Genomic DNA, 16,435 nt, shown 5'->3' on the forward strand with positions numbered 1-16,435 from the left:
AAAGATGAGGACTTTCTCCAAGTAGATTCATCATCTGCAACAAGTAAGGATCCACAGATACCATGCTTATACAAAATAAAATTTCAGCTCAGGTCCGGTCTCACAAATACATCAGATGTACAACCTGTATTTCAGAGCCAAAATATTTAATAAGTGACAGGAAAGCATATATTGAATAATGAAACAGGAATGAAAGACCAACACATTTGACTAAACACCTCATTACACAGGTGAACATCAACAACCCTAAAAGCACTCCTCCCTTGGGTTTAGCATTGCTAGCTACCCAAAAGATGTTACAGAATCATAGAATTGTCTTGGTTGGTAAAGACCTTTAAGATCATCAGGTCCAACCACTAACCTCACACTGCCACTAAACCATGTCCCTCAGCACCTCATCTACACGTTTTTTAAATAATGGGGTTGGTGACTCCAACACCTCCCAGGGTAGCCTATTCCAGTGAGTGCTTAACAACTCTCTTGGTGCAAAAGTTTTTTCTAATATTCAATCTAAACGTCCTCTGGTGCAACTTGAGGCCATTTCCTCTTGTCCTTACCAAGAAGAGAGTTATTAATACAATGTACCAGAAAGCACTGTTCCTTTCGGTCAATCATAAGCTTAAATGAAAAATGAGGCTTGTTAAAATGTCATTTTTCACAGCTACCTGAAACTGTAAATTCTTCCAAGTCTTTGCTGTGCAGCTCCACACAGAAAGCAGCATTTCTGGCATTGCCTTTCAGCATACCAGGCTGCTGGGCTCAACTAGTGGACATTGTTCTAGTATAATTACTTTTTAATACTGTGCATTATGGTACCCAACAGAGCACTATCATCCAATACCAGAGAGCACTCCTCACCTTTCTGCAATATGCAGGACAAACAGAAGCTTTGGGCTGCAAACTCCCACTCCTGCTGTACCATGTTACCTGCAGTGTGAGGCTCCTGTGGCCCACATGCATCCGCAACTGTGTTTGTGGAGTGAATGCCCATTTACAGATCAAATGGCATTTAAATGCCATTGTCGTCTATGCAGAGATCTACAAAGTATCAGGACAACTCTCTGTACTCTATTCTTGCAGTAAAACGTAATTTTCAGTGTAGCTGCACAAAGACTAAAAGTTCAACCCAAACAGAGATTATTACCAGGAAGGTTTTGGAACCTGGGAGGTAAATTCACTTTGATCTATAGTGGTTCTCAGAAAACTCACATACAGTCGAAAGGACAGAAATACTTTCCCACTTAAAAAAATTCTCTCCAGAAGAAAAATTATGCTCGCACAAGAAATTCAACTCTGATACAGTTTGAACAGCAAGTATAAAAGTCTATCTTTATATCAAAACCAGAGCTGTAACCAAGTTAGTGCCTCCAGCGTGGCTAAGGGTGAGGCGTGCACAGGTACACTGCAGGCTTCTCAGTGTAATCAGCTTTAACACTCAACTAACGCATGTTTATCATCAGCAGCTCCAAGGAGTTGTCAATTCTCTAATGCACAGTGCTAGCTTGAAGGCATTTGGTGCCTTCTCTACAAGCTTCTACTTATAGAGATAATTAAAGCTTAGTTGCAATGGTAGTTTCTCCTTGATAGTTTGCAAAAAAACCTTTATTTTGATTCAACAGATTACCTCACATATTTTACCTATTCCCCTTTTTACTGTTTTACTGTTTGGCACTGTTTGATTACTGAAGCTTCATCCTATCTTGCACATGTATTACAAGACTAAACAAAAATGCTGAGATTACTACGAGATTATTGGTCCGTCAGTTCTAGTACCATGAAAAAAAACCTCAAGTTGCTTGATTCAGAAAATGGCAAAACAGTTTGTTGGACCTTCTCAGTTGTGCTGGAAATGATGACACATCACCAGTTTGATACTTAAGACAAAAAACTGTTGTCTCTCAACAAGCTGTAATTACACTTTTCTCTTTAGCTTTCTGTAATGCAGTTCTGCCCAGGAAGTAACCTCAGTTCCAGTATGTAGGAAAAAAGTAGGAATAAAGATGTAATAGTACACTGATTAAATCAAATCAAATCAGATCAAATCACCTCTCCAATAAGACAATTTATTCACTGCTAAACCTCTTTATATGTGTGATTTCTATTTTATTTGATAAGTATAGGTTTTTAAAGAGGCTATTCACACTTTTAAGTACAGATCATAGAATCACAGAATGGTAGGGTTGGAAGGGACCTTTAGAGATCATCCAGTCCAACCCCCCTGTAGAATCAAGTCAACCTAGATCAGGCCACATAGGAACACATTCAGGTGGGTCCTGAAGACCTTCAGGAAGGAGACTCCAAAACCTCCCTGGGCAGCCTGTTCCAGCGCCCCATCATCCTCACAGTGAAATAGTTTTGTCTTATATTTAAATGGAACTTTTTGTGCTCCAACTTCATCCCACTACCCCTTGTCCCGTTGCTAGATACAATAGAAAAAAAGGGATGTCTCAACCTCCTGACACCCACAATTTAGATATTTGTAAATATTAATGAGAAAAAGAATTCATATTATCAGATCCAACACTGGTCCAATTTTCAGAGTAGATTCTGGTTTACAAACTCTTGCTATTTTATTGAGGCCTACCACAGTAATGGAACATGAGAATTCTTACTATAAACAGCTGCTGTAGCTGAAATAGAGAATCAGCGCATATTACGGTTTAAAAACTTATAAACATTTAAAACAATAGACGCCAGGAAATGTAAGCTTAAACAGCTCTTAAAACCAAAAGATAATTCTCCGTTCTTAACCTATTCTATACAATCACTTAAGCCATTATTAAGAAACATCAACCACAACAAAGAAGTGTGGTGTGGTGAGTTACATCTACTCTTGCTATGTAGATATGTGAAGAATGCCAATGGTAGAGATATACAAAAGCATTTGGAGAATCTCTATTGACTTCCACTTGAATAGCTGGAACAGCATACATACAACACATTTGATTTTCATTTACATAATAATGGGAAATTACACAATAGGAAATGAAATACCCATTTAATAATTTTAAATTGTTACTCACATTAAAATTTGTTTGCTTTTTCTATTATTTCTTAGCACTTAGTGACTCTCCTACTACGATGTAACAGACTCTATAAAAGCCTCAAGCTGCAATCTGCACTCTGACATGCCATGGATGTTTAGCTATCACTAATAACTGAAATAGACATGAGATATATTATTATAGCTTTTGTTGCAAGTTGTGTTTTTTAGAAGAGAACTACAGAACAAAAGTCCTAGTGTGAAGGTGGACTGTACCTTACAGCATTTTCAGAAGACTACTCTTTGTTATAAGGAAACCATCACCATTGGATGTTAAAAATGTGAACTATGGGAAGACTGTGTAAAAGTTTTTTATTGGTCAATCTGTTTCTTTAACAGCTGTGCTCACAGTGCTGCAGTTACTTGTATTAGTTATCTGGTGTAACAACTAGATTTATTTTATAATTTATCACTATTAACTACCACACTCTATTTGATTCACTGGAGAATGAATGAATTTAATCCTTCTGTTCAAATACAAAACCAAACAAGAATAATCCTTTGTTTTGGGACTTCTAAATAAGTTCTTACTGATGCTTAAAATAAATTAGAAAGGCATTCATTGAAACTATTTAATTAAAGGTAACTTAATTATCTTAAATTATCTTAAAAATCTTTTATTTGCAAATTCGTAAAATATCACATTAAAGAAACAGTATCAATAAATTATCCCATGTTATTTCAATACTTCTCAATATTTGCAGCTGCAGGTTTAAAACAGATTTTTTTTTTATTATTATTTGGCTCGCCTCAAAACTGGGTGTATTTATCTTGGAATGTTAACACACAAATAATTGTGAGGATAGGGAAAAGAAAATGTGAATATACAACAGATTGACAAAAATAGGTTTAATTTATGTACTTATCACTATTGTGTTTTGGACTACATCATACAATCTCATATGATATAGTGGGAAAAGGACCTGCTAAAGCACTAATCTCTGCTATTAGAAGTCTACTTAATTTCCATACCACTCATAAAGGTTACCACAATATATCAGATGAAGCTTCAAAGAAGAATATATTGCTTTTAAAATTTCATGCTCTGTAGGCACAAATATGACTTGGACCAGCCAGCTTGAAAAAAAGATGGTAGGGACAAGTTAATGCAGCTGGCAAGCTACTTTCAATTATCAAACAGGTGCTGCAAGTTAATCAGTTGGGCCCTGGGTGGTCACATGGGCAGAAGCAGCATATAGGGAAGTAGCTAGCAGAGGAAGGGTGGCTTTGAGTCAACTCTGTTGGTTGTACTATGTTGCCCATGTACGTCTCTGCATGTGCATTACCTAGATTCTCTACATCTTTGAATGAATATAGCTTGCACCGCTACAACAATGTTCTATAAATAATGAGGAAAATTCATCCTAATAAATGAGAAGCATAATTTAAGAAAGCAAAACCCTAAAACTGGCCCAGAAGTTGGTAGCTTAAAATACAGGAGGCAGTGAACAAATGAAGCAATTAGACATGTCACAGGAATTGCTCAGAACTGCTGCTCCTTGTGTATGTTGTGGCACAGGTATTTTTCCACAGAGCAGAATTTTCAGGGTATTAGCAAAGTGGGCAGAATAACAAAACGTTTCACAGAAAAATGAGATCATTTTCTGTTACAATTAAATAAGGTCTTGGTTTGGAGAGATTTCCTTTTTTTTCCTCAGTAATTCCTAAAATCAGTTGCTAAATTCCCTGATGTCCCAGCAAATGAGATCTAGTATATGTAAGCCTGAATAAACTAGAGAATGTAAATGTTATAAGCAAATTATGAAAGACTTTCTTTCCTCTCTGTGGGCCAAAAGAATCCCAAATAAATCCTCTGCATTTGAAATAAACAGGTACTAACAAAATCACTTTTGATAGAAAGGGTATGCTCATGCTTCCCTTCTAAATTTGTGGTCACAAGTGAAACAGAGATTGCCAGGTTGAGGAAAGACATTGCTATTGTAGTACTTTCCCCAGTGGCTACCCCTGTACTAGAAGCCATTTTGGCTAGTATCTGGATGAGCAGTGGATTCTCTGAATAAATCCCTTCCACAACAGCACAGCTCCCACCAGGCATAAGAGCAAATCTCTCTATCAGAGAGTGAAGTTGTTTCTGAGTTGTTAGAAAGGGGCTGACAAACTCAGATTACACTGGGAGAAAAGAGCAAGTTACAAAAACACAATATAACAAAACAAAAAAACCAAGCCCAAAGCCACAACTCTGGACAGAAACTTGTTTAAAGGATGGTTTATGCTTAATATACATTACTTCTTCTTTCACTCCCAATGTGAATGTGTCATCAGAGCCTAAGAGCTACCCCTATTTACCTTATGAAGTACCCAACCAGGCTGCAGGAGGAGTACACATGGACTCCTGTTAAACCTTGGTATAAGCATGATTTCTGATTTCCCATTCTGTTTCTCATCTCATTTCCTATCTTACTATTCCATTAAATGTCAAAAAAACCCCTTGCCATTGACAGTAAAACATTAGCATGATATTAATAGATCATCAACCAGAGTTTTTGTGGTTTTGTTCACTTACAAAGTAAGAATGACAAACTGTCTGGATGTCCCTTGCCTTACATTTTTAAAACTTTTTTCCACAATTGTATAAAAATATTTCTGTAGATGCTTTTAAAATAGTAATAAAAATATTTAAAATATTAATCCTAATTGAATGTTTCAATTAATCTTAATTGAAAAAAAATAAGTTCTGAACCTATTATGCAGTCTTCAATAATACATCAAGTAAACTTACCTACCTTGTGGACTAGGCTTCTGATCCTTGGCTCTGTCACTAATTTAATTCTTGACACAAAGAAATATGTGAACATTTATCAATCAATACTTTGTTATCTTAGGCACAAATACTTCAACAACAAATAACTCACCAGAAATATCCTTTCAAGTTGATCTTGAATGTCTTTCATTCCTGGAAAAGCAGCAACCCCTTGAATCATTTCTATAAAGATACAACCCACTCCCCTATAGAGGAAAAAAAAAAGAATGCAATGTTAGAAGGACTTCTTATAGGTTCAATGGCCAGCAACAACATTTTTGTATCCACTACCAGTGAATACAAAATTGAAAACAATTATTTTTTATTTTAAATCAACTCTAGGCTGAAGGGACAACCATGTGAATTTACTAAAATCAATATACACATCTGAATACTTCTCAGATGTTTGAATGCAGGTGTAGAGGTAACAGGAATATGGATGTTAACTGTTGAGCCGAATAAAGGCACAGCAGCTGCTCTCTATATGAGTGCTTCCTGAACAGCACACTCATGCTCACTGACATGGTTTTGTGTGAAGCTGGTAATGGGGGAAGGGGCTGTAAAGATGGCTCCTATAAGAAATTGCTCAAAACTCTCCCCAGCTCTGAGCCAGGCCCACTTATGGGGCTGAGCCAATTAGGCAGCTCCACGATCACTTTTAAGAAGAAGAAGCTGGAAGAGGAAGGTGCTTCCTGTTCCTTTTTGTTCTGTATTTCCTCTCTTCTTTCCCACCTGGTAGTGGTACAAGGAGTTGGAAGAGAGAGAGAGGCAACCATGTGGACCCCAAGGTCTCTTCCCCCAGCGAGGGAAGAGAGGAGGAGGTGTGCTGAAGCAGACTCCCCTGCATCCTGCAGAAAGGACTGATGAAGCTGAGGTTTGCACTTTTTAATAGACCCTGTGCCAGGGGCAGTGATTATGCCCAGATGAGGCCAAAGTCCCATGTGAGGGATTCAGTATTGGCAGAAACTGTATCTGTTGGGAAGGACCCGCACCAGAGAAGTTCACTAAGGACTGTGCCCCATGGGAGGGACCCTCTATCAGAGCAGGGGAAGAAAGCAGAGTTGTCCTCATCTGAGAAGAGAGAAGTGGCAGAGACCATCTGTGAGAGACTGACCACATTCCCCATTCCCTGTCCCACTGGGCCACTGAGGGGAGAAGAGGTAGCGATACCAGGAGCAGTGAGCTGGGCCCAGGAAGAAAGAAGGGATGGGGGAGGGAGATCTTAAAGTAATGGTTGTATTTTTCTCATCATCCTGCTCTCTTTTTTTGCTTTTTGTTCTGTTCCTTTTCTTCTAGATAGTAAAAGAAACTTTCCTTACTTTCCTCTCTAAGGTGAGTACTGGAGTCTGTTTTGCCCAGAATGTAATTGTCAGTGAGCCCTCTCTGCCCTGGTCTCAGTCCACAACATCCTTGGTTATCTTTTGTCCTCCTATCTTGCTGGGGCCTCCACCATCCTAAGGCGAGTGGGGGTGGATGCAGGCGGAAAGAGACTGTCCTCGTGCTTCATTGCTGGCTGGGTGTTATGGTTTGACATGAAGCTGTTTCTGGTAATGGGGAAGGGGCTGTAAAGATGGCTCCCGTAAGAAGTTGCTTAAAACCCTCCCCAGCTCTGAGCCAGACCCACTTCTGGGGCTGAGCCAATTAGACACCTCCATGATCGCTTTTTAAAAAGAAGCCAGAAGAGGAGGCTTCTTCCTGTTTCTTCCTTTTTCTGTCTCTTCTTTTTCAGCTGGTAGCGGTGCAAGGAGTAGGAAGAGTGAGAGAAACAACCATGTGGACCTCAAGGTCAGCGAGGGAAGAGAGGAGGTGTGCTGAAGCAGACTCCCCTGCATCCTGCAGAAAGGACTGATGAAGCTGAAATTTGTTTGCATTTTGCTAAAGACTGCACATCAGCGGTAGAGACTTATTTTGATAATAACCCCATTTCAGCAGCAGAGACTCATTTTGCGAAGAACCCCAAGCCCTGGGCAGTGATTCATTTCATTACAGACCCCAAGCCAGGGGTAGAAACTATGGCCGGAGGAGGCTGTGTCCTCCCAATATTCACAGAAGCTGTAACTGTGGGAAGGAACCCACGACAAAGCAGCTCATTAAAATTATGCCCAGAAGAGGCCATGTCCCAAGGGAGGGACCCTGTGTCTGCAGAAACTGCAACCGTGGCAAAGAATCCACACCAGAGATACTCACTAAGGACTGTGGCCTGTGTGAGTGACCCTGTATCGGCAGAAGCCGCAGCTGCTGGGAACAACCCACACAAGAGAAGTTCATTAAGGACTATGTCCCAGGGGAGGGACCCTGTATAGGAGCAGGGGAAGAATGCAAGGAGTCATAGTCATAGTCATCTGAAAAGAGAGAAGCCCATCTGTGAGAGACTGACCACATTCCCTGTTCCTTGCCCCCCGAGCTGTTGACAGGGGAGGAGGTAGAGATATTGGGAGCAGTGAGCTGGGCCCTGGAAGAAAGGAGGAATGGAAGAGGGAGATCTTAAAAGTGCTGGCTGTAATTTTCTCATCATCCTACTCCCTTTTTGCTTTTATTCTGTCTCTGTTTCTTCTAGGTAGTAGAACAAACTTTTCTACTTTACTCTCTAACTTGTGTACTGGATTCTGTTTTGCCCAGAACTGTAATTGGCAGCGAGCCCTCCCTGCCCTTGTCTCAATCCACAACAACCTTGCTTATCTTTTTCCTTCCATCTCACTGGGGCCTCTGCCATCGTAACAAGGGTGGGGGTGAATGGGAGCACTAAGCAAGAGATTGTTGTCGTGCTTCTGTGCTCGCTGGGCTAAACCACAACACTGGGCAAAACCATGACACTCACAAATAAATTCAGAGAGAGCACCCGTGAGAAAAGCTGGCTGAGGACAGAACTATGGCATTGAGGCACACTGGAAGCGCTTTGCATGGGAGGAAAATCTGGAAGAAGATGAATAAAAAGGAAAATGGCACATGATTACTCACAGACACTGAACTAAGCTATTTCCCAAAGGCAAATGACTTCTGAGATGGACTTGCTTGGGCTTGCTCATTGCAGCACAAAAGAAACTCAAAGTTAATAGCTCTGGCAAGCTACTAACTCCATCTCCCAAGAGGCTCTGGTTAAGAGGTATGGCAATGGGCTCAGTAGCCACAGGCTCCCACCACAACAGATGCCTCATTATAGCTCCTGTCCCCACTATCTCATAAAAATTACTTTACATGAGTCCCCCTCATCCCACTCAGTTTAGCCACCAGCAGGAGTACCGGGAGATAGGATTGAAAAAATATCAGATATATACTAACTACAGCACAAAGAGTGGATTCTCTTTAAGTTGAAGAAAGTTTCTGAGCCTCTTTAACTCAAATTTCAGGTAACTTGTGATCCTCCTGTATCTGAAAAGCAAAACAAATTACAAACTTGTTTGTGCATCTTCTTCCACTAAAGAGAACTAAAGAGTTGCTTGTTTCCTCAGAAAAAATAATTTCAAGAGTACACATCTCCATTACCAATAGGATCCATCATTTGATTACTCTTTTTCAATTATATTTACAACTTCCATGGGCAAACACTTATGAATGCTGTAAAACCATGTAAGTAATCACACCTAAAAAATACCTTTCACTCAAAACCCAAAACATACATCAAAATGAACCAAGAATTTCCAAAACTAATTATGGTACCATTTCTCTCTGAAATGGTGAGTTGTGTTTCTATGTCAGAAAATCCTAGCAATAACCACTAATTTCACTTTGTTTTTAAAAGTAAATTATCTGGCACATAGTAATTACATACCTTCCCATCACTTATGCATCATGATAATACATTCAGAAAGTAGCATTTAGTTTTAGGAATATGTGTGCATATATTGGTGAGGATGTGATTCTAGAACAAAACCTAATAAGAATGTATTGCCTATTTTCATTAAGGCTGTGGCTGAGTATTTAAAGATACTACTTAACTAAGATTATCAGCATTCCTAACTATGCTTTACTTACCTCTTAAAGGTTTGACCACTACTGAATGATAATTTTATGTTCCAGTCAAATTTCTTGAAAACTAAACATACATCATTATTTTTTAATTCTGTGTCCCAAAGGATAAACATATTAAGCAAAGTTTCTCCTTAAGCACTGAAAAGTGGAAGAAAAATTTTGAAAACAGAGTTCTGGTCAATTTTAATTCAAGTGTTTTATAAAAGAGGGTCAAAATTTACATTCCATATGCTTCTGTTTGTTACCAAATGAATTGAACTGATTAAACTGCCATTCATCATGTAATCTGGTTAGCACTTCATTAAGCACAGATAGGCATAAAATATCTTAGTCAAATACTTATAAGCAATTTCAGGATCTTAGGCAAGGTAAAAAAATCACGATTTCAGTCAGAAGCCATTTTACTCAAGATGAGAAATAAACTAATTGAATTTAGACTAAAGTTCTATGCTTGAAACCTGAAAACAGGCATTTGATTAAACCAGTATATCATCTGAAGACATGTACTGCTATCTGCAGAGAAACTTCAGCTGTCTGTTTGAACAGAAATACTGTAAAGGCAATAAGAAGATTTTGCCAGACTTTATACTGGTTCACACAATCTATTTACAAAATTTTCCATTTTTATTGGGTCTGACACATGCATAAGCCAAAAATCAAGTTAGAACTGCAAACAACACCACCAAAGAAAACTTTCCTGGTTGGAAAGAAGAATCCTATTATTTGTCTTGGACTCTTGTGTACCCTAGTGAAGTACTGGAATTAAATAAACAACTCATACAAAAGTCAAAACATTAGTAAAATAATTAAGGAGATAAACAACTTTCAAGATTTGACCTGGAGGACTGCTGTTCCTTTTGGGCCACTTGAAAATTCAGCTTGTGATAGGTTTCAAAGTTTATGGTGTTCAGGACATAGAAAAATAAATCCACAGAATGAGAAGACTAAATGAATACATAAAAAAAGAAGAAGAAGAAGAAAGAATTACATTGAACTGGTAAGAAATATCCAGAAAGCCATAATAACTTCAAGATATCTGGATGGTATTTTAAATATCCCAGTGGTATCAGTGAATTTTAGGCTTACAGCAATTACAAACTGAGTATATAATAAGATCCCTGAATCACAAACTACAAATGCACACATACTGAACATGAAAAGGAACAAAGTCTCTTCAAGGCTTAGTCTTGTTTCGTAGACCTCACAAACTCATTAACCATGCTAAAAAGATTTTTTAGCAAAGCAAAAGTTATTTTTGTACCAGAAGAACTGGTTTGGAAGGAAAAATTAAGAGAACAATATTATTGGCTACAAGAAAACACAAAGGAGAGGGAGAAGGTGATGACTCTGTATTTAAAATTTCACAAAAAGAACAACAGGGGAAAACTGACTAGGATTTTAATAGTTCCTAGAACTGTAGGTAGATCAAATATAGTAAAACTAGAAATAGTAGAATGTCTTTAGGAAATTAAAAATTCTAGGGTGTTAACACATATGCTATAGCTCAGCCTCCCAATGGACTTGAAGCTCCACAGTTACAGTTGTGTAAAACTAGACAAGCTCAAACAATTAAGAATATTCTTCAGGGAACGGACTTGCATTAACAGGAGGGTGGATAAAATGATCTCACAGATCACTCTCATCTCTAGTTTCTATGATGCAAAGATTACTTCTTGAAACTCATGTTTCAATACAATAAATTAATTTTACTTTAATGTGCATGCACCTCATAGGGTATGCTATTTATGTTTAATTTGTGCATATTGAGCATACAATGCCTTTTTCAGGCAGCACTTGAGAAATAATTTGTGTCAAAAGAATATTAGCCTAAGATATTTCAGTGTATTCTATCCAGATTTTCCTACTCTCTTTATAGGACTTCTGATTTTCAATAAATAAGCCAAATGCTGAGACTTTGTTCAGAGATCTTTCCAATGGAATAGAATAGAATAACCTTGCAAAGGAAAAGTGACAGCCATTTAATGCTGAAATGGGTAGCATACCCTGTGATGACAAAAAGCATGACTAAACCTATTGACATATTGATGAGACTATATGTCACCATACCATCTAATATTGCTCATCTATTGTCCTCCTTAATTTCATGGGACTCTGACAGTCATCATACAGCCTTATACAGAATAAGAGTTAATAGCACAGTCAAATCGGTTTCTCTCACATTTGAATTGACATAGTAAATGAGCCTGTAAAAATGAAGTTGGATGCCTCAGGAAACTGCTGCTTTTTTATTTTATTTTTTAAATCTTTTTCCCCTGCACAGCCTTTATAATTCAAGAGGGTATTCCCTTAAAATGAACTGGCTTACTGGTGGCTTGGTTTTATATTTTTGGTTTAAGAATTCACATTCCTTTCTCTGTATAGCAAAGATCCTTATTGGGACAGGAAGAACCTTCAGCCACTCTGCATTAACATAACTGTAGCGGTTTTGCCTGGGACAGGTTTTTGGTAGCGGGGGGCTATAGGGGTGGCTTCTTTAAACAAAGAGCTGCCAGAAGCTTCCCCTGTAGCTGATCGGGCTAGTGCCAGTCAATTCAGAGATGGACGCCGCAGCTGACCCAGGCCTGGCCAATTAGTGACTGAGGTAACACCTCTGTCAATAACGTATTTGAGAAAGGGAAGAAGTTGCTGCACAGTTGCTAAACTGCAGCAGCAACAGTGAGTGAGAATATGAAAACATCTCTGCAGACAGCAAGGTCAGTGGAGAAGGAGGGGGAGGAGGTGCTTAGGCCCTGAAAGAAAGACTCCCCTGTGACCTGTGGTGAGGATCACGGTGAGACAGCTGTGCCCCTGCAGTCCATGAAGGCCACCAGGGAGCAGAGATCCACTCGCACCCATGGAGGACCCCACGCTGGAGCTGGTGGATGCCTGAAGGAGGCTGTGACTCTGTGGGGAGCTCACCTTGGAGCAAGTTCCTGGCAGGACCCACGGAGTCCATGGGGACAGAGAAGCCCACACCAGAGCCGGTTTGCTGTCAGGACTTGTGATCCTGTGAGGGGCTCATGCTGGAGCAGTCAGTACCTGAAAGACTGTTCTCCCTGTTAGATGGCCTGTGCTGGGGCAGTGTGTGAACAGCTGCTCCCATGGGAGCCCCATGCTGGAGCAGTTTGTAAAGCATCATAGCCCATAGGAAGGACCCACATAGGAGAAGTTCATGGAGGACTATCTCCCATGGGAGAGACCTCACACTGTAGCAATGGGAAGTGTGAGGAGGCCTCCCCCTGAGAAGATGCAGCGGAAAAGTCCATCTGTAATGAACTGACCAGAACCCCCATCCCCCTATCCCCTGCACCTCTTGCAGGGGGAAGAAAGGAGAGTCTTGGAGGAAGGAGGGGTGGGGGAAGGTGTTTTAAGATTTGGTTTTATTTATCATCTCCCTGTTCTGATTATTCATTAATAAATCAAACCCTTTTTTCCCCAAGTTGAGTCTGTTTTGCCCATGACATTAATTGCTGAGGGATCTTCCTGTCATTACCTTGACACACAAACCTCTTGTTATATTTTTCTCTCCCCTGTCCAGTTTAGGAGGGGGAGTGATATTGTAATTTGGTGGGCACCTGGCACTCAGCCAGGGATAAACCACTACAATAACATAAAAGCTTTGGTGAGAAATAATCTACAAAAGATTTTTTGGATTGTTCCCTTCAGTTAGTATCACTTCTTGATGCTCCATAAAAGAGACTACAGACACACTCTGAAATGAGGAGTTGTTTCCAAACCAAGTTTTGCATTATACTTAAATCAGTATTATAGAAAGCCTATATGCTTACTACACATGTTTTAATCTGATGAATTTTCTGCCCTGAACAGATCTGCCTTCTAGGAGGTGAAGACCTATACTGAGTCTTCATATAAGGTTTGTATCTTGTCATGAAACCTCTTTTCAGTCTGCAGGATTTGGCTTCACAGGAGAAAGGCATTCAATGAAAACCAGGTAATTGCTTCCAGCAATCCTCCTGGTGAGATTTCTGAAATTCAGAGGAACAGTAGAGTTTTCATCAAAGTTTCCCAAATTGAATGTATCAGAATTAAGTGAAAAACGCAAACACTGGACCCTCTTCCATAAAATGCCCTAGTAACATGCAACATTTTGGAAGGGCACAGAGATTTTTGTCTTTTCTGATTTATTCAGAGAAAAAGAATCCTGTTCCTAGATAATCTTTCTTATGAGCAGAACTACAAAAACAAGTTTTTGAGGAAAGGAATGAAAAACAAGTGTCTTTTTTCCTTACAGTCAGTCTTGAAGTATTTGTAATTACAATTTTATAAAGTGTTTACCCTTTTGCCTGTGTCACTAAACTCCAGAAATTTTTTTTCAACCCAACTTTTTGTAGAAATGCTCAGTTCCTGTATTAAGAACCATTATATTCATGAAGGACTGAAGTATACATGATCCTCTTTTGCTAGAATATTTCTACAGACTCACTTGTTCAGTAAAAGTAGAATGCAAAAAATCTCAAGAAAGTAACCTTCTAACTGGAGCAACATTTTACCATAAAGTCTTTTCCTGTTGAACATGGATCAAGATACCTTTGTAAGGTATTTCTTGCCACACATGAAACATACTTACAGCAGTGGAAAAATGACAGCAAGCCTCTTGTTCTAAATAGCTAGTAGTTTTTAGACAACAACTGAAATGCCCTTCCAAAAGCAATAGACTGAGACAGTTGACATAGTGTTCCTATGAATTTGACTCTATGAGAATTTTAAAATCAAAAGCTAATTCAGCTGATAAAACTTTTGAAGCACTCTCAATGAGAGAATTTGAATTAACAGTACCTTGACATTTAACAAAATATCCTGACCATAACATCCTACATATTAGCATTTCTTTGGAGTGGAAGTCAGAGTCATAGAATCATAGAATGATAGGGGTTGGAAGGGACACCAGGGGCAAAATAACTAATTTGCCCTACACTGTTTTCTCTCTCAAGCCCCAAGTAGAATTTCTCCAGGGCATACTGGGACTCGTCCTCTTGGATTTCTCTCACTGCAAGCTGTTTATAGCAGATATAGGATAAAGCAGACTTTGTAATGTCTCCTGTGTAAAAACATAATTTGGTGTACCTGTGTGTAAGACAAAATCAATTTTTATTCAGTAAGTATCTTAATTACTGTTGTAGGTCTTCATTGGTCAAATGTTCATGAAAGCATGCACGCAACCACAGTGAGCACTCAAATCTGCACTTGGAAAAGGCTATGTGTGGAAGGTGGTGTGTTCCTGAAAAAATACGATTTATTTTTTCTAATAATAGATAGAAAAACTCCATATGAAGAGCATTCCCTAAATTAAGAATTGAAATCCTGTATATCAATCCAGGTGTTACAAAGTTAAGTAACCACGACTTAATAAGCAATTCCATAAAATTTCATTGGCCTAGCTTAAAGTGATTTCTTCCATAGCACTAAACATAGCTAATGTTAGATAATAATCATAGAATCATAGAATGGCAGGGGTTGGAAGGGACCTTTAGAGATCATCTAGTCCAACTCCCCTGCAGAAGCAGGTTCACCTAGATCAGGTCACATAGGAACATGTCCAGGCGGGTCTTGAAGACCTCCAAGGAAGGAGACTCCACAACCCCTCTGGGCAGCCTGTGCCAGGGCTCCCTCACCCTCACAGTGAAATAGTTTTTTCTTATGTTCAAGTGGAACTTTTTGTGTTCCAGCTTCATCTTGTACTGTTGCTAGCTACAATAGAAAAAAGGGATGTCTCAACCTCCTGACACTCACCCTTTAGATATTTGTAAATATTAATAAGATCTCCCCTCAGTCTCCTCTTCTCTAGACTAAACAACCCCCAGTTCCCGCAGCCTTTCCTAATATGAAAGATGTTCCAGTCCCCTGATCATTTTGGTGGCCCTGCGCTGGACTCTCTTCAGCACTTCCCTGTCCCTCTTGAGCTGAGGAGCCCAGAACTGGACACAGGACTCCAGATGAGGCCTCACCAGGGTAGAGTAGAGGGGGAGAAGAACCTCTCTTGACCTGCTGGCCACACTCTTCTTGATGCATCCCAGGATGCCATTGGCCTTCTTGGCCACAAGGGCACATTGCTGGCTCATGGTTAGTTTACTATCAACCAGTACTCCCAGGGCTCTCTCTATAGAGCTGCTCTCCAGCAGTTCAACCCCCAGCCTGTACTCGTGCATGGATTTGTTCCTTCCCAGATGCAGGACTCTGCACTTGTCCTTGTTGAACCTCATGAGGTTCTTCTCTGCCCAACTCGCAAGCTGGTCGAGATCCCGCTGAATGGCAGCACAGTCTTCTGGGGAATGAGTCAGTCCTCCTAGTTTGGTGTCATCAGCCAACGTGCAGAGGGTACCCTCTGTCCCCTCATCCAGGTCGTTGATGAAGATGTTGAACAAGACTGGCCCCAGAACCGATCCCTGTAGAACTCCACTGGCCACAGGCCTCCAACTCGATTCTGTACCATTGATCACCACCCTCTGGGATTTATAATATATCACTGCCCATAATTTCTCAGATCACCTGATGTGACTAAGAGGGTATTTTTTAAAAGCAAAATAACAGGATAAGCAAAAATTTGTTAGCTGCTAGCAAACACAGTTTAAAGCCAGCTGCACTTAAAAAAATAATATCCCTAGTGGCTTCTTTACGTGAGCAACCCATATGTGGCAGTATAT

General features: G+C 39.7%; 1 protein-coding gene across 12 annotated transcripts in view; it reads right to left on the reverse strand.

The window, feature by feature from the left end:
* CDK14 (cyclin dependent kinase 14) overlaps window positions 1-16,435 on the reverse strand; it is a 440,472-nt gene that overhangs the window by 247,444 nt on the left and 176,593 nt on the right. For all 12 annotated transcript variants that reach the window (XR_009818728.1, XM_061996203.1, XM_061996209.1 and 9 more), the window contains one exon: window positions 5,917-6,010. Coding sequence is in view for 11 of the 12 variants with exons in the window: in XM_061996203.1 (XP_061852187.1) it covers window positions 5,917-6,010 (94 nt within the window). In the remaining variant the exon portion in view is untranslated. The remainder of the gene's footprint in view (window positions 1-5,916; window positions 6,011-16,435) is intronic.

Source organism: Colius striatus, chromosome 5, assembly GCF_028858725.1.
Source record: "Colius striatus isolate bColStr4 chromosome 5, bColStr4.1.hap1, whole genome shotgun sequence".
NCBI lineage: Eukaryota > Metazoa > Chordata > Aves > Coliiformes > Coliidae > Colius > Colius striatus.